This window comes from Hyla sarda, chromosome 3 (assembly GCF_029499605.1).
Source record: "Hyla sarda isolate aHylSar1 chromosome 3, aHylSar1.hap1, whole genome shotgun sequence".
NCBI lineage: Eukaryota > Metazoa > Chordata > Amphibia > Anura > Hylidae > Hyla > Hyla sarda.
The window spans coordinates 290,729,434-290,757,089 of NC_079191.1; the positions used below are offsets into that span (position 1 = coordinate 290,729,434).

Sequence of the window (27,656 nt, forward strand, 5' to 3'; positions counted from 1 at the left end):
CTTTTCCAGGCCACCGGAGCACCTGAAAGCTGAACTAATTTATGCAGGCTAAAGTCAGAAACTGCCGAGCCAAGAATTTTGTGACGAATCGAATTTACTGTAAGTTCGCTCATCTCTAGTCAACACCTACCAGTAAAGGCACACATCAGAGAACACTCAGATGACTGTCATTTGACTGTTTATACGATGCAATAGTGATCACAATATCAAAATAGAATTTAGCCCCTTAAGGACGGACCAATTTTTTACCTCAATGACCAGGCTCTTTTTTTTACATTTGACATGTATCTCTTAAAATGGTACTAACTTTAGAACGCTTTTTCTGAGCGGAGTGATGCCGAGATTGTTTTTTAGTTACATATGTACTTTATATAAGTGGTGCATTTTTGTTGACGTATGCAGCTTTTTTTTGTGAAATACTTCAAAATATTGAGAAAAACTCAAAAATTTCGGGCGTTTTTTTAAATTATTTTATTTATTATGCGCATTTTTTATGTTTTTTTTTTTTACAGCGTTCACCGTGCAGGATAATTTACATTATAGTTTTATAGTACACGTCATTACAGACGTGGCAATACACGTCATTATAGACGTGGCAATACTATTATATTATATATATATATATATATATATATATATATATATATATATATATATATATATATATATATATATATGATTTGCGTTTTTGATCTTTCTTGGTGATAATACAGGGCTTTTATTGGGAAAGGGGCATTTATTTATTTTTTTTTTTTTTTTACACTTCATACTTTTATTGAAGAACTTATTTTATTTTTTACAGGTTATACTATGCTTCAATACATTTGTACTGCAGCACAGTATAACCTGATGAGCTGCAGACAATACAGCCTGTGAGATCCAGCCTCTGGCTTGATCTCACAGGCTTCCGTAGCAGGCATGCAGGAGGTCATGATCTGACCTCCTGCTGCCATAGCAACTAACAACTAACGATTGTATCGCGGCGGCGCCGTTGGAGAACAGGGGGAGAGCGTTCCCCGTGTCAACACCATAGATACAGTGATCAGGATTGATCACGGCATCTAGGGTGTTAATGCTGCCGGGGCCGTGATCGCGCGTTAATGCAGCCGAGTCCCGTCGCTGATCTCCTGCACTGCCCGCGGCAGTGCCAGAGATCGCTAGGACGTATGCATACGTCCAAATGCGCGAACATGTCGGATGATTGGACGTATGCATACGTCCTATAGCGGGAAGTGGTTAGATGCATCACTGGTAGTTCAGTGGACTGAACAGTAACAAACAATGTAATGGTGGGGTGAATACAGATTCTCACGGCGGACCGTGGTCTCTGCTAGGCCTCACAGCCAGCACTGATCTGCTGACACAGCCTGTATATGGCAGGCATTACAAGCAGGGAGCGAATATCACATACAGCCATGGACAATATTGTTGGTACCCTTGCATGAAAGGAGTACTCCGGTGGAGAATATTTTTTGCATATCATAGAAAGTTAAACCGACTTGTAAAGTACTTCTATTAAAAAAAAATCTTAATTCTTCCAGTACTCATCAGCTGCAATATGTTCCAGAGGAAGTTGAGTGGTTCTTTCCAGTCTGACCACAGTTCTCTCTGCTGACCCCTCTTGTCCATGTCAGAAACTGTCCAGAGCAGGAGCAAATCCCCATAGTAAACCTCTCCTATTCTGAACAGTCCCCGACATGGACAGAGGTCAGCAGAGAGCATTGTGGTCAGACAGAAAACAACAACTCCACTTCCTCTGTAGCTTACAGCAGCTTATAAGTACTGGAAAGATTAAGATTTTTTTTATAGAAATAATATTCAAAATCGGTTTAACTTTTTGGCACCAGTTGATTTGAAAAAATAAAAATAAAATGTGTTTTCCATCGGAGTATCCCTTTAAAGACAGAAAACCCACAATGCTCCCTGATATAATTTTGTGGGACAATACATTATTGTCAGGAAGCTTCATCTTAGTGGCAGTCAAGGGTCCTCTAACAGGATAATGATACAAAATACACAGCTTATAAAAAAATAAAAATAAAAAAAAAGCAAGAATGGACTATTAGAGTCCTTTTTCAAACATTTTGTCCAAGTCTGTAAATTAATTGAAATGCTTAAGCATTGCAGTGATTTATGAAAGCAATCGAAAGACTGCTTATAAGAGTCATACAAAATTAAGTTATAGGGGTCAGAATGAATACTTTAATATTTATTGTAAAACAAAACAATTATTCAAGTTGGATATGGCCGTAATAAAGAATTTACCTTTTTTTTTTCCAATTTTGCCCTACAATTTTTTTTTCTGGCTTTGTAATACATAGTATGGTAAAATATAGGGTGTCCGTAAAAGGTAAATGGTACCAGTAAACATTCAACTTAGGGGGAAAAAAATAAGCCCACCCTCCAAAATAAAATATACTATGGGTCTTTGAATATACATTTTTGGATTGTTTTCTTCCCCCTTATTTTCTAAGTTTCTGGAAAGGGTTTTTAACTTAAAAATAAAATAAGGGACAGAAAAAACACTGGTGTGGAGAGGAGGGATGGGGATTCCAAAGGACAGGGGATAAGATTTCTGATTGTGGGGGTCCCACCGCTAGGACCCCCTGCGATCTCCCTCAGCACCCGGCATTGTAAACAAACAACGAGTTCTGGCGACAGTGGTCGCAACGTCAGGCCCTCCATTGATGTCCATGGAAGGGGGCGTGATGGCTGACACACCCCCTCCCATAGAAATTAATGGAGGGTGTGTGGCATGACATCACAGGGGCGTGGCCGTGAAGTCACAATCTCGGCCGTCTGCTCCAAGTGTTCCGAGCAAAATGTACCCCTTTAAGGGTACTGCCATGGAGATAATGGGGAAAATGATAATTAAAATAAAGAATGGCCTGTTAGGAATATGCAACTTACCTTGAGCTTCAAAAGAGATTTTCTCCTGTGGCATATTGGCTCGCCTTGTCCCCGTAGAACAGGCAAACACCATATCCTTAGTATATATGCAAGTGACATTGCTAGTAAAGTTTGGGATCACAAGTTGGGCATGCAGCTTATCTTCAGACTACAGTAAAGCAAAAATATTATATAAATCAAACAGACATTAGTCATAGTTGCCAGACTGGTATGTTACAACAAAGCAAAAAAAATTAAGAAGATGATATCCAATGACTAGGACATCCTTTCAAAAGATTTTTGAAAACGTGCATGTTTTGCTACACTTCAGATTGATGACCAGTTGGTTTTGGGCTGTTTAGCCCCTGAGAGAAATATATAAACCCTTCAATGTTCTGAAAGGGGCCCCCGGCTTTCCCAGCTGCATTGAGTTGCTGACTGTATGGGCTCCCTTATACTCAGTGCTGCAAGTTCTGGAACCTTCCTTCTCCCCATAGAGGGAATGATACGCTCTTATAGGCATTGTGGCTTCTCCAGAATCCTTTCAGGTGAGCAACCTGTTGCTATATAACTGTTTTAGATTTGTGACAGCTGTTACAGTATCACCCTATGTGGCACTCCATATTTTCTTAACTTTTCATATTGCACTTTTAAGTAGTCATGAGCCAAGTCAGTTTTACGCCAATGCCAACAGGTTCAGTGCATGAGTTAAACAGATCCATAGAACCCCATAATGCAGGCCAAAAATGTGTAATTTTGGCTTCTCTTTAGAAGTGTGGAAGGATCTGTTGGGTAGTGCAGCTCTATTTAATTGAGCTGGATCTCATGAAAGTAGATTTGTTATGCCGTAAAATCTTCTTGGAGGATCCATTGAGGGACACACATTGCTGCCACTAGGAGGCCGACACTAGGAAACAAAAAGAAAGTCAGCCCCTCCTGGCAGGATATACCCCGCCTACAGGCTCTGATCTAATCAATCAGTTTAGTCCCTAAAGCAGGAGAGGACCGACAGGAAAAGAAAAAACAGCAACTGTCTGAGGGAACCACAGACAAACAAACAATTCAACCTGGACAGGCAACTGAACCAAAGACACCACAACAAATGAGTGGGTGCTTTGTCCCCCAATGGATCCTCCAAGAAAGATTTAGAGATTTTATGGTGAGCATAACAAAAAAAATCTACTTTTCTTGAAAATGCACCAGATCCATTCTATTGAAATGCACAATAGTTAATGTTCTGTAATTACTAAAACTCACCTGAAAAGGAGTGCCGAGTTGAGTGACTTCAACATTAATTTCATCAGAAAAGTTGTAGCCTTCATCCTTTACTGTTATAACAGTGTAATAGCTCATACAAGGAATATCGCCAGAATGCCAAGCAGCAGCCAATATGACCAATCCATCACTGATTTGTAAGAGGTAAATAGAAAGTTAGAACTTAAAAGTTAAAACAGGAGCAAGATAAGAATCTATGGATCCCTGAAAGATCCATAGATTTATGGCCAGGGATACATGGTGACTTTTAGCACGACCGTAAGATCACAATGTTGTATTGCGACATCACAGCTACTTATTGTCAATGTGGTGCCATATGATGTTACATGACAGGTGCATAAAATTTAACTTAACAGATTTTAGGTTGCATGTGACTGTCAGTATTGACCTTAATGCAACTTGCTCTAGAGAAAGTTTTTTAGTTCTTTCCAGTTTAACCACAGTGCTCTCTGTTGCCACCTCTGTCCCTGTCGGGAACTGTCCCGAACATCAGCAAATCACAAACCTCCTGCTCTGTACAGTTTCTGACATAAAACAGAGGTGTGAACAGAGAGCAATCTGGTCACAACACATTTTTATGGTTTAAAAAGGTTCTCCCAATAGCTGAAATAACTATGTCACACAAAATACTAACAGAAAAAAAAGAGAGACTGTAAGACTTTTGCCTTTGTCAGGTTGTCCGTTTCATTAAATATATACAGTGAAATTATATTGAGCATGCAACACGAATTTGTGCAAAAAGTGGTCCTCTTAAGGAAAAAAAATTTATGCAGGTTAATAAGGTGTGTAATGAAGTCAGCCAGTATGTACAGCACACAAATACAAACAACGAAAGAGCAAAACATTTTTTATTGTATGTCGAATTACTGGTCCCCAGCATCTTTCCCTCACCGATTTATAGTCATTTGCATGGTTTATCATCTACCTTGTGGTTCTTACATGCTTCCTCATCCCAATTGTAGTTCCGAGCATGGCTTTCTGACATATTCCTAGTCCCCAGGCATGGCTCCCGACACTCTTGGCCCCATGCATGGTTACTTATCTCAATTGTAGTAGCCCCAGCATGGCTCCCTAACATTTGCCTGATTGCCAGATTGGCTCCTAATCTTATTCCTGGTCCTCAAGCATGGCTTTCCATATGATTAATGATCCAATACATGTAAAACCTCTTATTTCTTATCAATGAATGGCCCCTTTTCTCATCTAAACCCCAGAATGGCTCATCATCTCATTCTTAGTCTCCAGTATAGTTTCCATCCCCAGTACAGCAGGATCGTGGTGATGTCCAATATTAACCCTTCAGATGTGGCAATCAAAGTTGATCGCCTCATCTAAAATGTAAAAAAAAAAAAAAAAAAGCATTCCCGGCAGCTCAGTCGGGCAGATCGGGACCAATTAGCTAGGACGCAAGAGGGGGGTCCCTTACCTGCCTCCTGCGCATCCAATCAGCGATTGATTGCTCCAAGCCTGAGATCCTTGCTTGAGCAATCGACCGCTGATTACACTGATCAATGCAATGCTATGGCATAGCATTGATCAGTGCTGGCAATCAATGTACTGCATGTTACAGCCCCCTATGGGGCTATAACATTGCAAAACAAAAATAAAAAAATAAATAAAAAAAATATTAATGTGATTTAACCCCTTCAGGACCAAGCCCATTTTGGCCTTAAGGACCAGAGCGTTTTTTGCACATCTGACCACTGTCACTTTAAACAATAACTCTAGAATGCTTTTATCTATCATTCTGATTCAGAGATAGTTTTTTTGTGACATATTCTACTTTAACATAGTGGTAAATTTTTGTGGTAACTTGCATCCTTTCTTGGTGAAAAATCCGTAAATTTGATGAAAAATGTGAAAATTTAGCATTTTTCTAACTTTGAAGCTCTCTGCTTGTAAGGAAAATGGATATTACAAATAATTTTTTTTTTGATTCACATATACAATTTGTCTACTTTATGTTTGCATCATAAAATTGAAGCCCTCTGGTGTCTTCCAAAAGTAAAAACGTGTCAAAGTTCAGCAGCAATTTTCCAATTTTTCACAAAATTTTCAAACTCAATTTTTTTCCAGGGACCAGTTCAGTTTTGAAGTGGATTTGAAGGGTCTTCATATTAGAAATACCCCATAAAAGACCCCATTATAAAAACTACACCCCCAAAGTATTCAAAATGACATTCAGTAAGTGTATTAACCCTTTAGGTGTTTCACAGGAATAGCAGCAAAGTGAAGGAGAAAATTCAAAATCTTCATTTTTTACACTCGCATGTTCTTGTAGACCCAATTTTTGATACGTTTTAATATGTTTTTCTGAAATGGTTTTTGGGGGGAATGTTGCATTTAGGAAGCCCTTATGGTGCCAGAACAGCAAAAAAATAAATAATAAAAAATAAAAATAAAAAGGCATACCATTTTGGTAACTAGACGCCTCGGGGAATGTAACATGGGATAAAGTGAGCCTTAATACCCCCCACAGGTGTTTCATGACTTTGGCAAATGTAAAAAAAAAATAATAATAATTTTAACAAAATGCTTGTTTTCCCAAAAATTTTACATTTTTAAAAAGGGTAATAGCAGAAAATACCCCCCCAAAATTTGAAGCCCAATTTCTCCAGATTCAGAAAACACCCCAAATGGGGGTGAAAAGTGCTCTGCTGGCGCACTACAGGTCTCAGAAGAGGAGTAGTCACATTTGGCTTTTTGGAAGCAAATTTTGCTCTAGGGGCATGCCGCATTTAGGAAGCCCCTATGGTGCCAGGACAGCAAAAAAAAAAAAAACCACATGGCATACCATTTTGGAAACTAGACCCCTCTGGGAACGTAACAAGGGGTTAAGTGAACCTTTATACCCCACAGGTGTTTCACGACTTGCATATGTAAAAAAAAAAAAAAAAAAAAAATTTTTTTTTTTTTTTACCTAAAATGCTTGTTTTCCCAAAAATTAAACATTTTTAGAAAGGGTAAAAGCAGAAAATACCCCCCAAAATTTGTGACAATTTCTCCCGAGTACGGCGATACCCCATAAGTGACCCTAAACTGTTGCCTTGAAATACGATAGAGCTCCAAAGTGAGAGAGCCATGCGCATTTGAGGCCTAAATAAGGGACTTGCATAGGGGGTGGACATAGGGGAAATCTACGCCAGTGATTCCCAAACAGGGTGCCTCCAGCTGTTGCAAAACTCCCAGCATGCCTGGACAGTCAACGGCTGTCCAACAATTCTGGGAGTTGTTTTGCAACAGCTGGAGGCTCCGTTTTGGAAACCGTGGCGTACCCGACATTTTTCATTTTTATTGGGGAGGGGAGGGGGGCTGTGTAGAGGTATGTGTAGTGTTTTTTACTTTTTATTTTATTTTGTGGTAGTGTTTTTAGGGTACAGTCGCACGGGCGGGGATTCACAGTAGTTTCTCGCTGGTAGTTTGAGCTGCGGCAGAAAATTTGCCGCAGCTCAAACTTGCAGCCGGATACTTACGTTAAACCTCCGCCCATGTGAGTGTACCCTGTACGTTCACATTGGGGGGTGGGGAACATCCAGCTGTTGCAAAACTACAACTCCCAGCATGCGCTGACAGACTGTACATGCTGAGAGTTTTAGTTTTGCAACAGCTGTAGGCACACTGGTTATGTATCACTGAGTTTGTGACCTAACTCAGTGTTTCACAACCAGTGTGCCTCCAGCTATTGCAAAACTACAACCTCCCAGCATGTACGGTGCATGGTGTACGGCGACTGCTGAGAGTTGTAGTTTGCAACAGCTGGAGGCACACCGGTCGTGAAACACTGAGTTACGTAAAAATAAACTGAGTTTCACAACCATTGTGCCTTCAGCTGTTGCAAAACTACAACTCTAAGCAGTCACCGACAGCCAACGGGCATGCTGGGAGTTGTAGTTATGAAACCAGCAGATGCACCACTACAACTCCCAGCATGTGCTTTAGCGGTTTGTGCAAGCTGGGAGTTGTAGTTATACAACCGCTGAAGGTACACTTTTCCCTAGAAAAAATGTGCCTCCAGCTGTTGCAAAACTATAAGTCCCAGCATGCCCATAAGGGAATGCTGGGAGTTGTGGTTGTCTGCCTCCTGCTGTTACATAACTACAGCTCCCAGCATGCCCTTTTTGCATGCTGGGAGCTGCTGCTAAGCAACAGCAGGAGGCTGTCACTCACCTCCTGCTGCTGCTCCGGGACACAGGTCATTCCTTCGCCGCCTCCGCCGCTCCTGGGCCCCGATCCCAACATTGACGCCGGGGATCGGGGTCCCCAGCTCCCGGGGTCCACGTACCGCACCCGCTCACGATCTCCGGAAGAGGGGCGGAGCGGGTTGCGGGAGTGACACCCGCAGCAGACGCCCTGATTGGTCGGCCGGTGCCACCTCATCCCTGCTGGCTATGGCTGTTCGGGGCCGTCAGCCAGTAAATTCCGGGTCACCGGAGACCCGACTGACCCGGAATCGCCGCAGATCGCTGGACTGAATTGTCCAGCGATCTGCGGCCATCGTCGACATTGGGGGGCATAATGACCCCCCTGGGCGCTATGCCGGGATGCCTGCTGAACGATTTCAGCAGGCATTCGGCTCCGGTCCCCAACCGGCTAGCGGTGGAGACCAGAATTCCCACGGGCGTATGGATACGCCCTCGGTCCTTAAGGGCTCGGAATGCAGGGCATATCCATACACCTTATGTCCTGAAGAGGCTAACCCCTTAACTAATAAATGTAATCACCCCCCTTTTCCCATTTAGGAAAAAAAATGTAAGTAAAAATTAATATAAACATGTGGTATCGCCGCGTGCGTAAATGTCCGAACTATAAAAATATACTGTTAATTAAACCACACGGTCAATGGTGTACACTTAAAAAAAAAAAATCCAAAATAGCATATTCGCTAAAAATTAGCCCTTCCCCATATGCGGAAAAATTTAGTTATAGGGGTCAGAAGGGGATATTTTTAAATGTATTCATTTTCGTGCACGTAGTTATGATTTCTTCCAGAAGACCAAATAAAACCTACATAAAGTAGGGTATCATTTTAAATGGACCTCAAGATGATCAGGTGTAATTTTTACCGAAAAATGCACTGCGCAGAAATGGAAGCCCTGAAGTGTTACAAAAAGGAGATTTTTTAACCCTTACCGTAAAATCTCTCTCGAAGGATTTATTGGGGGACACAGACCGTGGGTGTATGCTGCTGTCTCTAGGAGGTGTGACACTATGGCAACAAAAAAAGTCGGCTCCTCCCAGCATGATATACCCGCCTCCAGGCCCTGAGCTAAGCAGTTTTAGTACCAGAGCAATAGGAGAGGACCGACAGGTCAAGGAAAAAACACGAACTGTCCGAGAACCAGAAGAAAAGATACAACTGAACCCACCCTCGGACAGAGAACCAAAGAGAAACCCAAAGGAGCGGGAGCTGTGTCCCCCAATGGATCCTTTGAGAAAGATTTTACGGTAAGTGTTAAAAAAATCTCCTTTTCTCCATTGGCTCCATTGGGGGACAGACACCGTGGGACGTACCAAAGCAGTCCCTTGGGTGGGTAAGGAAACAGACAGGTGGACGGTGGGACCACCGCCGTCTGCAACATCAACTGATGCGAAGTAACATCAACTGATGCGAAGGTAAGAATCTGGTAGCACCTTGAGAAAGAGTGCAAAGACGACCGTGCGGACGTCTTACAGAACTGTAAGGCCGAAGCCACGTAGCGGAGGGCCCAGGATGCCCCAAAAAACGGGTGGAATGAGCCAAACCCCCGAAGGGTGGGATCTTCCCCTTGCAGCGGTAAGCTCTCAAAAGAGAGCAGACCAGATCCACTGAAAAAAAGGTGGTCGTAGAAGCAAATTGTCCTATACAACGACCTTCCGGAAACACAAAAAAAAGGAGAGAAGTCCGAACAGCCCTCACCACAACCAGGTTGTGGAACAAACGCTTCCAGAGATGAGAAGGGACCGGACAAAAGGACGGTAGAAAGATGTTCTCATTGAGATGACAGTCAAAAACCATCTCAGGTAAGTAGGACGGACCTGGAAGGAAAACAACTTGTCCTGGAATACAACCAGGAAGGAAGAATGGCAGGAGAAAACTACCAGCTCTGACACCCTCCTAACAGGAGGTAAGAGCAATAAGGAATGCCACCTTCCGAGAAAGGAGGCAAAGAAAAAATGTCCCTGAGAGGGTCAAAAGGAACACCTTGCAGTGCACCTAAGACCAAATGTAAGTCTCAAGGGAAAAGAAGGGAACTGATAAAAAGGGGCAGTTTGTGCCACTCCCTGAACCAGGTTCGGACATGATAATTGAACGTCAGAGGACGTCGAATGGAAAAGACCAAACCTTGACCCTTAAGGAAGCTGAAAGCCAACCCTTGGGCCAGCCCCGACTGGAAAGGGAAAGGGGTCGGGAAGGTAAACCGCGACCGGTGAAAAAGCAGAGTTTCACACCAACTGAAACAAGACCGCCAGGTATGGTGGTAAGTCTTGCAGAAGGCGGCTTTTGAGCCCTCAGCATGGTGCAAACCACTTGGGAAGAGATACTGTGGGTCCCCAGAATCGCTGTCTCAACCACCACACCGGCAAAAGCAGAGACGGTAAATAAGGTGGCACAGGAGACCTGAGCTAGGAGGTCTGGACAATGGGGAAGGTGCAGCGTTCAGGAGTCTGATCATGACGCTGAACCACGGCTGGGTGACGAGAATGGCGGGAATGCCCTACTATGAGTTTCCTCAGAACCCTGAAAAGAGAGGAAGGAGAGGAAAAACAGGCAAGGTAGGGCAACACCCGACCACTAAACAGATAAGGTAGGGCAAAGCCCGACCAAGAGATAAGAACGCTTCGGTTGTGGCGGGACAAGCAGAGGTCCATGCCAGGAGCGCCCCAGGCGTTGCAGATCACTGCAAACACCCCCGGATGTGGGGACCACTCGTCTTGGATGACTGAGGACCAACCGAGAAGACCACATCCCAGGGACGGGCGGAAAGAAGATAGCTGAGATGGCTGGAAACCAGAGTTCCGCCCAGAAGGGAAAATCCCAAGAATCAAGCAAAGAAAAAATTGCTCTAGACCCCAACATGTTGAAGGGGAACAGGGGGCCTCTCGGGGGACCAATGTCCCAGACCGGCCGGTCCCTGAAAAACACCTCCCCAGCCCGACAGACTGGCAGGGAGAGAGCTGAAAGTCTTGCGTGCCGGTCGGGTACGAAAAAAGGAGACTTCTGGAACTACGTCCGAAGTTCCTGGGTCCTTTAACTGGAAGGTGTCTCTTATGGCCGAAACCAATGAGAACACCACATCAGGCATATCCATGCGGTCCTCTGAGTCGGAGGCTGAAGCAGAAACCTCATCCACAAGTTCTCCAGGTGAATGGGAACGAGGTGAGGCAGCCCTAGAAGAGGTCGGGCACAATGAAAGGTAACTTCTGGAGCCACGTCTGAAGATCCTGGGTCCTCTAGATGGAAGGTGTCTTTTATGGCTGAAACCAATGAGTGCACTATGTCCGACATATCCTCTTTTTTTTTATGCGGTCCTCTGAGTCAGAGGCCGAATCGAAAACTTCAACCCCAAGTTCTCCAGGTGAATGGGGACGTGTGAGGTGGTCCTGGAAGAGGGAGAAACTGAACTGGTATGCGGGTCTGGAGAGCCAGAGCGGCGACCATAGGAGCGTTCCTCCAGGGGAGCGACGCTTGCTACTAGCTGGAGTAATAGGGCGATGCCTGTGAGGGGAGCGCCCGTGCCTGCCAGGTGACTCGGGGATGAGTCAGATGAAACATCCTTATGACGCTGCAAGAGCATCAGTATAGGGAAGCGCGGGACCCTCTGGAGGGCCGGAGTAGGGAGGATCCCTCCACAAGCAATCCCCACAGAACTGGAGCCCTTCACAGGGGAGTCTGGGGAAGCAGTGTGTAGGTAGAACCAACGGGTTCAGCAGAACCACACATTTCAGTGATACAGCCCCTAAAGGTGTAAAAAGTAACCTCCCAAGCTGTTTAGAGGGAGGAATCTGTCTGGGCATGGACACAAGTCTCACCCAGCAAGGGAACCCTGATTAGCCCTAAAAATCCCTCTGCGCGCACACAGTACAGATAACGCACTCTGGGGAATGCCCGCCGGCCACGGGTGGGCGGAGCTAAGTCCGTACAGGGCCCGCAGTCAAAGTACATACGGCCGATAATGGTGCCCGCTCCCGGCCCCAAACGCATATGTGAATGACAGGGGAAGGGAGGGAAATTACCACCGGCAGCCTCCGCTGCCGATAACAGCGATATGCAGCCGAGGCTGCATATTCAGAGTAGTAAGAGTCACAGCCGCGGCTCGCAGGTGGGCGGGGCTTAAGACAATGCGGAGCCCGCGGCTGAGACATGAGGCCGGGAGATAATGGTGCCCGCTCTAAGCCCATATGCGGTCGCATGTGCGAGCACAAATGGGAAGAGAGCGGGTGAAAACACCGTCGGCAGCTTCTACACGCTGCCGATGGGAAGGAGAGACAGGTGCGAGATGCGGCTAAGACTGAAGCCGGCACTCGCAAGTGAAAGCGGCAGCCGCGGCTGCTGAGGGAGGGAGCTGGCCATGGTGCCTGAATACAGTTCTCACACCAACGCACTGTCTGTTAATATTTGTTCCCTGTCTCTGCCATATCCCTATATATCTCTCTCCATATGTCCCCAAACCTGAAACTAAGAGGGCTGCAAGTCCCTCTTGAATAAGCCCCCAGACCACCATGAAGGGGTTGCCCTGGTAAAATAAAGAGTGGGCCAAAAACTCGGGGTCTCCAGAGGTTGCAAATCCACAACTAAAAGGGGGAAATACTCACCTCAGTCTGAAGAACTTACCTCATGAAGTCTTCTCTATGAAGTCTTCAGTCAGCTTTAGTTACCTGCATCACGCCGGGCTACCATGTGCGAGCGAGGCGAGCAGGGAGTCCCGGACCCATGAGGTACAACCCCAGGCGCTGACAGTTGGCGAGAAGGGGTGAACAGCGCATACACGCAATGTCTGTGCCCCCTCAATCACAATGGGGAAACAGTGAGCCACAGTTCCTTAGTCCACACCTGAAAGCAGGAAAGAAAACGGAATAAAAAAAGAATACATTCCCTAACTAGGAAAATAATAAAACATAAAACATACCTCCTTAGACACTAAGCTAAAACTGATTAGCTCAGGGACTGGAGGCGGGGTATATCCGTCTGGGAGGAGCCGACTTTCTTGCTGCCATAGTGTCACACCTCCTAGAGACCGCAACATACACCCACGGTCTGTGTCCCCCAATGGAGCAGATAGAGAAACTGAGTTTTTTTTTATCTTCAATTTTGTCCCACTTTTTTTTTCACTGTAGATTTTTGGGTAAAATGACTGATGTCATTACAAAGTAGAATTGGTGGCATAAAAAGAAAAGCCATCATATGGGTCTGTAGGTGCAAAATTGAAAGGGTTATGATTTTTAAAAGGTGGAGGAAAAAAAACGAAAGTGCAAAAATGGAAACACCCCGAGTACCCAAGGGGTTAAATGTGTATATATAGTCGATCGAGAGGCCCAACGCAAATACATACAACGCAGTATCCTTTTATTTTTAACTTTGGGGACAACAGATGACTCACCTATATACCTTTACAGTGCCATATATCTGCACCTTTCAAAAAAGGTATATGTCTGGATGTTCTACATCTACTGATATATAGGTCTAAGAGGACTTAAACAATGTGTATTAGAAATATCTGCAACAATCAGGGAAACTGAAACCAGAACTGATCCCATTGTAGTCAAGGGTTGTTCTTGACATCTAGCATGTTAGTTGTAATGCCGGACTGGTCCTGAGACTTGATAGGAGAATGCACAGTGCTGAGTTTTTATATTTACCACTAAAGTTACAGTCACACAGGCGGAAATTCTGCAAGTTTTTCACTGCGGGTTTAGCATGCAGAGGATTTTCCGCAACAGATTGGGGGAGATTTATCAATGTTGTCTGTGAGAAGCATTTTATATGTTTCTTTTTTTTTGCGCTATTTTTGACTACTTTGCTCCTTGACCGCCTTGTGCATGGACTTGATAAATATTGCTTTTTTTTCATTACCTTAAAATGCACTGGAAGCCGCCAAAAGCAGTTTGTCTTAAGAAACAGTATAGCGAGGTTTGAGTTATTGAGCCAATTTTGACCTGAGCAGAAATGGTGGCGTTGCACAAGCCAAAAATCATACTGCTAATTCTCTATTTTAACAAGCCACCACAATCTAAAGTAACCAAACACAGCAATTTTTCATTGTCAGAGAGTTAAATAATTTAACCACGCTGTGCTATTTTTCAGAAATGAAAACTAGGAATGACTGAAAATAAAAATGGTATGTATTTTTTTAATGAAAACTTATACACAATTCTAACAGCTGCAGGCAGGTGGACATATTAAAGAAAAACTGTCTAATAGCAAGAAGGCAGAATTTTACATTAGAAAGAAATGAGATTTGGTACATTAAAATTTGTTAAATAATTTAAACATTGATACACGCCATTTGCTTAAAATTGTAAATGCAAGAGTGTGGGAAATAAATTATGGTCGGGTTTAAATAAAGACATTTATCCCTGAAGTATATTTTGAAAGAAAAAAAATTAACATTTAAAACATGTACATCTGTACATAATTTTTGCATATGAAAAAGAGGTAAATAAAAGGAAAAAAGTGAGCAAACAAATTTTAGTTAAAGGAAAACTGTCAGCTTGCTCCACTGATCTGTTTGATGCTTACTGTGCGAGGATCCGCCAGGACGTTATGCCGATATCATCGTTTTTCCCTATAAGCTAATGAAGTGCTAACTGGCATTCTGACGTCACCACCACAGCGCCACCTAGCTCAATATTCCTCCCCTCCCTCCACCATTCCCTTTTCTCCCTGCTCTGTAATGAAGAGGGAGAGGCGGAGGGAGGGGAGGAATATTGATGAGCTGGGAGGCGCCGCGGCCAGCGGCGGAAATGTCTGAGAGCCATTTAACGCCGCCTGTGCCAGTTAGCACTTCATTAGTATATAGGGAAAAATGAAGATATCAGCAGAACGGCTGGGTGGTTCCAGGCACAGTAAGCATCAAACTCATCAGCGTCCCCCGCACAGCCAGTATCGCTGGTTAGTGTGGGGGAAGCAAGTTCACAGTTTTCCTTTAAATAAAAATAAAATAAAAAATGTATTACTATATTTGAAAGAGGACATAACCAAACCTGACACACAGCGTTATAACACACAACCTTATGTAATTAGAGCAGTATAACAATTTAATAAACTGTACAAGGGTCCTGACGACGTTTTGAAAAGGTTGCCTCCTCCCTGGTCTATATTTGCGCAATTTTTGAATGATATGCGCAAATTGATACGCTTAAGTTAAAAAGACACATAGGCAGTGGAAGATATTTACTAAGTCAAAACGGAATTCTGCTTCTCGCAGCCATTTATGTTAAAATGGCATACAAGAAAAAAGCGCAAAAAAGTTGCGCAAATTCCAAAAATTGCGCAACGATGAGCCTTTTTACAGCAAAAAAGAAAAAGAAAATGACAGGAACAGCTTGATAAACCTCCCCCATTGACTAATGGGATCTGCTTTGGATTTCACATCATGAAAATCCAGCTGCAACTAAACAGAAAGCGGAAAGCCTACAAAAGATCTGCCTGCGTAAACCTATCCTACAGAAGATGGAGAGGTCGACAAAAAATCTTACCTGTTTTGTTTTAAATCCAAATAAGCAATGCAGATTCTCTCTTTAATTTCTTCATAATTACTTTCAGAACCCTAAACATAAATGAATGAATAAATAAATAAAAATATAATAAAATGGATTTATTCAGTTGCAATTAATTACACTTTGGCGACTATTTTTGTGTGAAAAAGTTCTAAAAAAGAACAAGCATGTACCCTCACTTGTTCCTTTAAAGGGGTTATCAAGGATCAGAAAAGAGCACTACACCTGTCCTTGTGTGTGGCATGCTGTGGTAAAGCGGAGGGTAGAGGACACTGCTGTCAAACAGAGGTACCTTACAAGGAAAAAGACACATTTTAATCATTTAAGTATGGAAGAGTGCAGCCTACTAATGTTATTAAAAAACAAATGCAGTAGAACGCACTAGCTGTGTGACACCTGCACCTCAAGCCTCGTTCACACTTCTACCCGATTCAGCTCCTGTCCCTTATTCTGCGTATCTATGCTTGATATTTGTGTCTTAATCTTCTCATTTTTAAACTATGCTTTTCTAATTAATGCACTGCTTGTATAAATTGAATTGTATAACCTCTTGCTGTGTCAATTTGATTATTAGTTCCTTGTATTCCATTGCTCATGACCTCGACCCCTGACCCCACCTCCATTTTGTTTTCAATCACCACACATGTAAATACCCTGCTTGTTTGTATCCTTGTATGTATATTGTCAATCTGAAGGGGTTTAATACCCCAAAACCCATTATTGGTGTATATCAAAGTTTCTTTTTATTTCACCTCTGCGACCTGGTCGTGCTGGTTCTATTGGATACCCAAGCGCCTGCTGCCAAGGCTTTTTCTCTACTCTTCATCTAAACATTTCTGCAGAGCAACTGCTGACTTACCCCGGGACCACATTCTATCTCCTACCCCAATACGATATGCATATTTTCTATATGCTCAAGGTGAGCGGCAAATCTATAGAGCCTGCATTCTCTCACCTATAGGGGACTTCCTCTCTGTTTTGGGGTAACACATGAGGCACCATCCCTCTGGTCTTCCATTTTACTACTTCTAAACAGGAAATATTGGCCTTGAAGAGCTGTGAGTAGAGGATGGACACGAGACCCTGAGGACCCTGTGATTTTTAGTAGCCCTGTTACCTGGTAGGCGGAGATCAGCCCTCTAGGAACTACCAATCAAGTGTATGCCTTAATTGCAATAAAAAAAAAAAAAAAAAAACAATGTTTCAGTGACCGCACTGTGGCCTTAAAACGTACCGGTCAGATCATTCAAAAAAACAAAACTGTTATATGTTGCTCAGTATCTCATCCTGATCATGCACATGTTCTTTGTATGTGTCTGTGACCTACATTTCTCCCAGAATTAGCTTTATTTCTGAAATACCTTAATTTTATCCCCCAGAAGCAGGGGGGCGGGTACTCACTGTGATAACCACTACCCCTCCCTCTCCTCAGTCCAGTGCTTCCCAACCAGGGTGCCTCCAGCTGTTGCAAAACAAACTCCCAGCATGCCTGCACAGCCAAATGATGTGTGGGCATGCTGGGAGCTGTAGTTTTGCAACAGCTGGAAGTAGTCCCCCTTTATCTCACACACACACACAGGCCTCATATATTCTTACACATACACATTAGATAGACACACTGATATCCACACATATCCACACACACACACACACACACACACACGATTGGACACTTTTTCATCTGCAATGCATGTTTCTGCCTCTCATTGATGTCTACTGTGTGAAATCGCGGCAGCAGTCTTCCTGCCCCTCCCCTTCTCTTCACATGAGTCTCTGCAGTGTGTACAGCCCCTCCCCCCTCCAAAACGTCCCGGACGAAGCAGTGTACACAGAAGCAGTGAGTGCATTCCAGGAGGCAGAGGGGGCGGCAGTTTTACTGCTTTTTCACTATGAAATACTGAAAATTTTCTAATGAAAGCAATTGCAAAACCTATTGGTTATACATGCTTTACAACATATCAAAAGTTTTTATATCTGACAGTGCCTATTTAATCCAGAGTTGGGAGTTCCCAACAAGTGTGGTAAGTTAGGGATGTGTCAGTCACAGGGGGAGAGGGGGGAGACATGGGACATCAGTATATGATTGGATCTGCTTGGCCACTCTCCACACTTCAGCAGGGGAACCTCAGTGAGAAAACGTGCTAGTATTTGTTCCAACCCGGGCATGGTATTTGACAACACCCAGTGACGAAGATATTGAAGCTGTCTCGCTAAGTGTATGTATATGTTCAGCAAGGCTTCCCCCGCTGACAGATTAGGATACTGCACCATAGAGAGCCGTACTTTAGGTCTATTAGGGACCCAGATGAAAAGGGAGAATAACGATTGCATAGTAGTAAAAAAAACGACAGGCAGTGAAGAGTGATCTAGAAGAAACAACCGCTTGAGGCAGAGCACCCCATATTCTAAATATTTCACAGACATAGGGGAGAAGTTTTAAAACAGACTCAAAGATTTCTTGTGTTCATTCCAAGACAATGAAAATGTCAACAAATCATAAAAATAATTGCACAAGGCAAGCAAATGGATTCAGGGAAGAAAAAAAATATATTACCATCCTAACATTGCAAGGGGAATATTTGAGTACAAGATATGGGTGTACCCACTGCCACACCAAATAATTGGCTGAACAATTGATTGCCATGTTGAAATACATTGTTACTTAGAATGAGTTCTTAAGCCTTTTTATACGATAAAGGTATAAGCTGTTTAGTCATTTTTACTAAAAATCATAACTTTTTCCACAGTTTGTCTCAAGAATATGCATAATTTGTTACTTTACACGTGGGATCAGTGTTTAATTTCTAAGACTTAGGTGTCTCCCAGTTTGTTATTAACCTCTAGATCATGTTTTTTTTTTTTTTTTTTAAACCAGACAAGTACCTCCTCCATCCTTGTCTGCTCTGGACATTATGATATCTTACCTGGATGTCAAAAAAAATCAAGCAAGGACGGCTCGCTTTCATTAAACAGCCATCGGTTTTAGGGTCTATTCACACGTACAGGATTCTGCGCAGATTTGATGCACAGGATTTGAAGCTGTGTTCAGTCAGTTTAAATAAACAAAATCATTTACACATCCAAATTTAATGAAAAGTCGTCAAACACCTGTGGGGTGTTAGGTTCACTGTACCCCTTGTTACGTTCCTTGAGGGGTGTAGTTTCCAAAATAGTATGCCATGTGGTTATTTTTTTGCTATTCTGGCACCATAGGGGCTTCCTAAATGTGACATGCCCCCCAAAAAAAAATTACAGCAAAATTCGCTTTCCAAAAGCAAAATGTGGCTCCTTCTCTTCTGAGCATAGTAGTGCACCAGCAGAGCACTTTACGTCCACACATGGGGTATTTCCATACTCAGAAGAAATGGGGTTACAAATTTTGGGGGGCATTTTCTCCTATTACCCCTTGTAAAAATTTAAAATTTGGGGGAAAACTAGCATTTTTGTGAAAAAAATTATTTACAAATTTAACGAAAAGTCGTCAAACACCTGTGGGGTGTTAAGGCTCACTGTACCCCTTTTTACATTTGAGGGGTGTAGTTTCCTAAATAGTATGCCATGTGGTTTTTTTGCTGTTCTGACACCACAGGGGCTTCTAAACTCCTTGCGTCCAGTCACTTAAGGACGGAGGGCGTATCCATTATACGGTTGTCTACAAACTGTAGCCCTCCAGATGTTGCACAAGTACAATTCCCAGCATGCCCAGATAGTCAGGGATGCTGGGCGTGTAGTTCAGCAACATCTGGCCCTTCATATGTTGCAGAACTACAACTCTCAGCATGCCTGGACAGTCTGGGCATGCTTGGAGTTGTAGTTCTGCAACATCTGTAGGGCTACAGTTTGGAGACAGCAACTTAGCGGTCTCCAAACTGCTCTTCCCCATTTGTTGCATAACTTCAACTCCTAGCATGCCCAGACTGTCCAGGCATGCTGGGAATTGTAGTTCTGCAACATCTGAAGGGCCAGATATTGCAGAACTACACGCCCAGCATTCCTGACTGCCTGGCCATGCTGGGAATTGTAGTATTGAAACAGCTGTAGGCACACTGGTTGGGAAACACTGCTTGTTGTCATTCTGCCACAGCTGAAGGTTTGGGGCGCAACGCGCCCCCCGCCCCCTCCAGCTGTTGCAAAACCACAACTCCCAGTGTTGCCGGACAGCCATAGGCTGGCAGGATGGGAGTCTTGCAAAAGCTGGAGGCACCCTATTTGGGAAACACTGCTGTAGGGTTTTGGTGGAGACAAGCCCCATCCTTGTAACCAGGTCCACCCCTATTGCAAATTCCTCATTTAGGCCTCAAATGGGCATGGCGCTCTCTCACTTCAGAGCCATGTCTTATTTCAAGGCAACAGTTTAGGGCCACATATGGGGGATTTAGAACTTTCTCCTTCAGTTTGCTGAGACGTCATGTCTCCGCCCCAGTGTGACCTCACGCTCCGCCCCTCAATGCAAATCTATGGGAGGGGGCGTGACAGCTATCACGCCCCCTCCCGTAGGCTTGCATTGAGGGGCGGAGTGTGACGTAACAAGGGGGCGGAGGCGTGACGTCACACGCCGTCGGCCCTGTGGTCGCCGGTAATCAGACCCGGAGCGAACACGCTCCAGGGATTACAAACGGGGTGCCGCATGCAAGATAACGGGGGTCCCCAGCAGCGGGATTCCCACGATAAGGCATCTCCTCCCCTATCCTTTGGATAGGGGATAAGATGTCTAAGCACCGGAGTACCCCTTTAAGCTGCTGGCTCGGGAACTCGCACATGATTAGGGCAGGGAAAATCTGTGCATAACATTCGCCGGGTGTTTCTTAACCCACAAATGATGCAGAAGGGAGCATGGGCTAGGTCTATGTTTTTGCTCAACACTGCCAAAGCTTTTGACAGTGTTGAATGGAACCATTTGTAGAAGATTATGTAATGTATAAGGTTTGGACCTCAATGTATGCCCTATGTTAAACTATTGTATCAGAACCAGAAGGCCTGCATTCGGGCAGCTCTCAGCCATTCAAAATTGTAAAGAGGTACGAGCAGGGCTGCCTCCTGTGGCCGCTTTTAATTGCACTCGCTATAGAGCCTTTGGCATGTTTGATACGTTCATCTGTGGACATAGGGGGTTTAGGTATGGAAGCATTGAAGAGCGTGTAGCACTTTATGCAGACATATTTGTCTTCTTGGAGCATACTGGCCCGTTAGGCGGGTGATATCAAAGTGAAGCACATTTTTCGGCCTTCTGAAACTGAAAAAAGTCAGTTCTTATGCTCCTCGATCCCCTCCCCCCAATGCATTAGATTGATAGCTAGTAAGTAGTTTTAAATACTTGGGAATACAGGCGACTACCACTGTTCATGGCTTTGTCCCTACCAATCTAATCTCTCCTGGGTCGGAACTCTCAAAATATCTGTTTTGTGTAAATCACCCTTGTCTGTTGTTGGGTGTTCTTATCTAGCTAAGATGGTGCTAATGCCCCAATTATTGAATATTCTACAAAATTAACCGGTGTGGCACACTTTTAAAGGATACAATGTCTCTTCAGACAGCTAGTTTTGGGGGGTGGGGAGGTAGATATGCCAGGATACAGTTGTAAACACTACCGAGAGGTAAGGCTACTGGTGAACAGAACCCTTGGTTGTACTATTTAGCTTCCCAACTTCATCAATTGAAGGGATGGGCGTGGGTGATGGGATTGGGCCCCACTGGAAAATTATTAATGCCAAAATATTGAGGGTGTCTACCACTACATATCCTGGAAATTGGTGCCCTCACTAGGCCCCAAGATGCTTCAACCACCACTCAGCCGCTGTGTAAGGTCTGGGGATGTGTCAAACATGCACGGTATGATGGGATGTACAAAATTTATTCCTCTGAGGCCCAAACCTGATCTGCCTGAATTTCTCATTCCAGAATGCAGGATTTTAGAAGAAGAGGGGAGTACATAAGGTGGAACAGTTGTGAGAATGGTGTATTTAAGGCCTATGGGGATCACCAGTCTGCGTTTGAGCTGCAGGGTTTCTCATTTTATAGGCGTCATGTGTATGAGGCGCAGGGTAGGTCGAAGTTGCTGGAGATTCACTCTAATGTGGTCTTGGAATCAGTCACTGAATCAGATTCCGCTGAGGTTATTACATTGCTCTACAAAGAACTTTTAGAATCTCACAATGAGAATTCTCCTTGTTGGTCCAGTGTAATTGGGAAGGTGATTTGGGACCCCTTTCAGATGAGGAGTGGATTGTCACATACCCCCTTACTGACTTATCTGAGGCTAACCACCTGTTAGCTATTTCTCCTGCACAGTGTGTATAAAACTCCGGCACCCTACATAGGCTGGATCTCCATCCCAATTTGAATTCCAAGGTGTGGTCAGGTGGGGGTTAAACCTATTTCACATGGTTTTGGATTGCTAATTGTTGGTCCCCTACTGGAGAGAAGTGCTTTAGCTTATCCATAAGGTGTATGGGATTGTTGTGTACCACTGGAACCTAAGGTGTACTGGGTCTCAATTGACAGAATCTTCTGAGAATAAAGTGGGTATTTTCCGCATCTTGTACCAAGCGAGAAAACGTATAGCTCAGTATTGGATAAGGGCTAGTACTCCTATGGTTGCTTACTTGATTACCCCAATTCTGTTTCAGTGGCCCCTGTATGGGTGTAGTTAGGCTGGATGAATGCAGATATGATTAGGGGCATGGCTAAGGGTGTGGTTTTTGGGTGCACACCCTAAAGCAATAGGCTACACACGCCTACCCATACCATCTGGGGCTATGACAGATCACAATTCTTTACAGATTACATCCAGATACTGATAGTTATTAGTTTTCATGATGATTTGTGGATTTAAAAAAAAAAATTTTTTACACTTCAATGGGAGCTTCAGCAGGTAACCATGTAGAAAAGAAGTGACAGCATTTATTTTCTGCATGGTTCTCAATCTCCCATTGAAGTCACTTGAAGTAAGCTTTCCGAAGCTGGCAGTGTATGTTTTTTTTTTTACACAGAAACCGCTTATTTTCATGCCAAAAACCACATGGTTAATCACAGTGTGAACATGCCTTAAGGCACAATGCACTGGAGCTGAAGTTATTCAATTGAATGGGAATGTTTTCTAGGCATGCTCTATAAAATGTGCAAAGGTTAGTGTGCAGGAGGTGAAAGGCTGAGTTCTGAGCATCATTTAATCATTTATTGTGAATAGTCTTAATGTTAAATATATTTGTGTAAACTGTCACTGTAATCATGTTTGTGATAAGGCAGACACTGCTGAAATGCCTTAGGCCTTGCGATCAGACTGAAAGGTACAAAAATTTTAGGATTTTTATCATGTGCATATTTTCTACTGCAGATTTGCTTCAGCAAATTTTGCTGCCCACTGGAATCAATAGGCAGCAAAATCTGCAGCAGCAAATCTGCAGCAAAAATATGCACGAGAACGCACCCTTAGGGGATGCTCACACGTACAGGATCTGCTGCATATTTTCTGCAGCTGATTTTGCTACCTATTGAAGTTAATGAGTAGCAAAATCAGCTGCAAAAAATATGCAGCAGATTCTGTACGTGTGAACATACTCTTTTGGTGTATTCACACCTACAGTATTCTGCACAGAATTGACGCACAGGATTTTCAGCTGCAGGTTTCAATGTGAACTAAATGACAGAATACAGCTGCAAATCCTACACAGATACTGTTTGTGACTAGACCCTTAAAAGGGGTACTCTGGTCCTAATACATCTTATCCCGTATCCAAAGGATAGAGGATAAGATGTCTGATTGCGGGGGTCAAGCCACTGGGGACCCCCACTATCTGTCATTCAGCACCCACGTTTGCAATCTCTCCACAGTGCTGGAGGCTCTGAGTGTGCATCGTGATGACCACGGGGCCATAGAAATGTAACGTCACACCCCCTCAATGCAAGTCTATGGGAGGGGGCATGACGGCCCCAGCTCGCATTGATGTGCCATCCTGGATAAGCTGCACTACCTGAGCCACTTGTGTGGGTTGGAGACTCAGTCTCATGCTACCACTAGAGTGAAAGCACCGCCAGCATTCAAAAGTGCCCAAAACATCAGCAAGGAAGCATATGAACCGAGAAGTGGTCTGTGGTCACCACCTGCAAAACCACTCCTTTATTGGGGGGTTGTCTTGCTAATTGCCTATAATTTCCACCTGTTGTCTGTTCCATTTGCACAACAGCATGTGAAATTGAAATTGTCAATCAGTTTTGCTTCATGAGTGGACAATGATTTCACAGAAGTGTGATTGACTTGGAGGAGTTATATTGTGTTTAAGTGTTCCTTTTTTTTGAGCAGTATACATTTGAAATCTACAGGGTGGGCCATTAAAATGGTTACACCTTAATAAAATGGTAATGGTTGGTGATATTAACTTCCTGTTTCTGGCACATTAGTATATGTGAGGGGGGAAACTTTTCAAGATGGGTGGTGACCATGGCGGCCATTTTGAATCCAACTTTTGTTTTATCAATAGGAGGAGGGTCATGTGACAAACTTATTGGAAATTTCACAAGAAAAACAAAGATGTGCTTGGTTTTAACGCAACTTTATTCTTTCATGAGTTAATTACAAGTTTCTGACCACTTATAAAATGTGTTCAATGTGCTGCCCATTGTGTGAGTTGTCAATGCAACCCTATTCTCCCACTCTTCACACACTGATAGCAACACCGCAGGAGAAATGCTAGCACAGGCTTCCAGTATCCGTAGTTTCAGGTGCTGCAGAATGGGCAAAACAAAAATTGGAACAGGACCCTCAGTTTACGCAGAAGATTTTGTTCAGTGATGAGGCAAACTTTTATGTGAATGGTTAGTTAAAGTTAAAGTTAAACAAAACCACCGCTATTGGTCTGACACTAACCCACATTGGATAGATCCCTCCAAGACTGGAACACAAAAATTGATGGTATGGTGTGGTATATGGGGTACAAAGATAGTGGGGCCATTCTTCATCAATGGAAACCTCAAGGCCACTGGATATGCGAAATTGCTACATGATGATGTGTTTTCCTCTTTATGCACTGAAGCTGGCACGTTCCCTGAGTTTTTCCAGCAAGATGGTGCACCACCACATTATGGGTGTCAGGTCCGAGCATTCCTAGATGAACAGTTTCATGGAAAGTGGATTGGTCATCGTGGGCCAGTTGAATGGCTTCTAAGGTCTCCCGATCTGACCCCCTTAGACAATTGCCTTCAGATGACCCCAAAGATAAAAGTCTATGCTGTGAAGATACGAGATGTGCAGCACCTGAAACTACGGATACTGGAAGCCTGTGCTAGCATTTCTCCTGCGGTGTTGCTATCAGTGTGTGAAGAGTGGGAGAAGAGGGTTGCATTGACAATCCAACACAATGGGCAGCACATTGAACACATTTTATAAGTGGTCAGAAACTTGTAAATAACTCATGAAAGAATAAAGTTACGTTAAAACCAAGCACATCATTGTTTTTCTTGTGAAATTCCCAATGAGTTTGATGTGTCACATGACCATCTTCCTATTGAAAAAAAAAAGTTGGATTCAAAATGGCCGACCTCAAAATGTCCGCCATGGTCACCACCCATCTTGAAAAGTTTCCCCCCTCATATATACTAATGTGCCACAAACAGGAAGTTAATATCACCAACCATTCCCATTTTATTAAGGTATATCCATATACATGGCCCACCCTGTACATTTCCTCCCTCTGACCTTTGTTAGGATTTTGTCTTATTCAGATGAGTATTGTTCATCATATATTCTCCTGCGACATACCAGGCATAGTATGCAATTAGAAAAAAAAAAGGAAAAACAAACAAAGGTGCACTCCTAGTGCAGAGGACTATGGTAAGCTATTGCCCCTTTAAGGTTTAAATTTCCTGCTTACCAGATCTAGTTGTGCTGCGGGCACAACACCGTAGTGTGCATGTAGAATCACAATGGCATAGGAGGTCAGCTGGCCGCAGCTTCCTTCACAAGTGGCTCAAGGTCACTTCAGCATTGGATAAATGGCAGTCTGATCAGGTCCGTGAAAACAGGATTTTGTCAGGTGCTTCTCTTGTAAACAACAGTCCAGACCGCACAGGATAAGTGTGCAAGGAAGAACAGCCAAATTTATTTGTAGTGCAACAACAAGTTTTTAGCCTGAGCAGGGCTCTTCATCAGGCATGGTGGTTTTAAAAACAGACACTATATATAAGACCCGGTGTAATTACTACCGGGTAAGAGACACAGGAGTTACATACAATTTAAAAACTTTCATATAAACAAAAGCAAGATCTTATCTTTGGGGTGAAGTGCAATGATGTCAAATCACATATTTTGATGAAGATATAGGCGATGGACTTACATAAATCTTCATCAAAATATAATATACCGTATTTATCGGCATATAACACGTACTTTTAAAACTTTAAGGCAAAAAGTCTTCTGGTGCCTGATTCAAAGCAGCTGCTTGTTAAGTATTAGCAGCACGGCCACTTTAAATCAGTGACCAGCGGCGTCTCCTCCCCGCTCTGGAAAACTGTCACTTATTTTCTCCCGCACTATCCACAGGTACTGGTGGATAGTGCGGGAGACGCCAATTAAAATGAGCCCTACTTTGTCCGGATCTGCGCTACCTTTTAATCAGCATCTCCCGCACTATCCATCAGTACCTGCGGATCGTGCAGGAGAAAAGTGACAGTATTACTTTTCAGTTTTCTTACCTTTCCCCTCCCTCATCATTCCCCCTTTCCCTGCTTTTCATAGATTTGTTTATTTTCCTTACCTGGCTGCGCTTCGGCAGGTCAGGTCAGGCGGCGGGTCTTGCGGGCTGAGGTCAGTGAAGCAGATGAGTGATGTCCTCTGCCGGCTTCTCTGCGCGGCATCAGTGACGTCACTTTTCATTTCCTGCAGTCGCCGCCGAAAAGTGACATCCTTGATGCCGCACAGAGAAGCCGGAAGAGGAGGTCACTCATCTGCTTCACTGACCACAGCCCGCAAGACAGCCGAAGCGCAGACAGGTAAGGAAAGGGGAAGAGTGGTCTTCAACCTGCGGACCTCCAGATGTTGCAAAACTACAACTCCCAGCATGCCCGGAAAGCAGTTGGCTGTCTGGGCATGCTGAGAGTTGTAGTTTTGCAACATCTGGAAGTCCGCAGGTTGATAGAAGGAACATGATGGGGGGGAATGATGAGACGGGGGGGGATGATGAGACGGGGGGAATGATGAGACGGGGGGGGAAATGATGAGACGGGGGGGGAATGATGAGACGGGGGGGGAATGATGAGACGGGGGGGAATGATGAGACGGGGGGGAATGATGAGACGGGGGGGGAATGATGAGACGGGGGGGGAATGATGAGACGGGGGGGAATGATGAGACGGGGGGGAATGATGAGACGGGGGGGAATGATGAGACGGGGGGGAATGATGAGACGGGGGGGAATGATGAGACGGGGGGGAATGATGAGACGGGGGGGAATGATGAGACGGGGGGAATGATGAGACGGGGGGAATGATGAGACGGGGGGAATGATGAGACGGGGGGAATGATGAGACGGGGGGAATGATGAGACGGGGGGAATGATGAGACGGGGGGAATGATGAGACGGGGGGGAATGATGAGACGGGGGGGAATGATGAGACGGGGGGGAATGATGAGACGGGGGGGAATGATGAGACGGGGGGAATGATGAGACGGGGGGAATGATGAGACGGGGGGGAATGATGAGACGGGGGGAATGATGAGACGGGGGGAATGATGAGACGGGGGGAATGATGAGACGGGGGGAATGATGAGACGGGGGAATGATGAGACGGGGGGAATGATGAGA

At 44.1% G+C, this 27,656-nt stretch overlaps 1 protein-coding gene across 3 annotated transcripts in view; it reads right to left on the minus strand.

The window, feature by feature from the left end:
* Window positions 1–27,656, minus strand: part of NUP133 (nucleoporin 133) — a 397,333-nt gene that overhangs the window by 291,769 nt on the left and 77,908 nt on the right. For all 3 annotated transcript variants that reach the window (XR_008891412.1, XM_056566853.1, XM_056566852.1), the window contains exons 8-10: window positions 15,841–15,911; window positions 4,147–4,294; window positions 2,911–3,058 (exon numbers count right to left, since the gene is read on the minus strand). Coding sequence is in view for 2 of the 3 variants with exons in the window: in XM_056566853.1 (XP_056422828.1) it covers window positions 2,911–3,058; window positions 4,147–4,294; window positions 15,841–15,911 (367 nt within the window). In the remaining variant the exon portion in view is untranslated. The remainder of the gene's footprint in view (window positions 1–2,910; window positions 3,059–4,146; window positions 4,295–15,840; window positions 15,912–27,656) is intronic.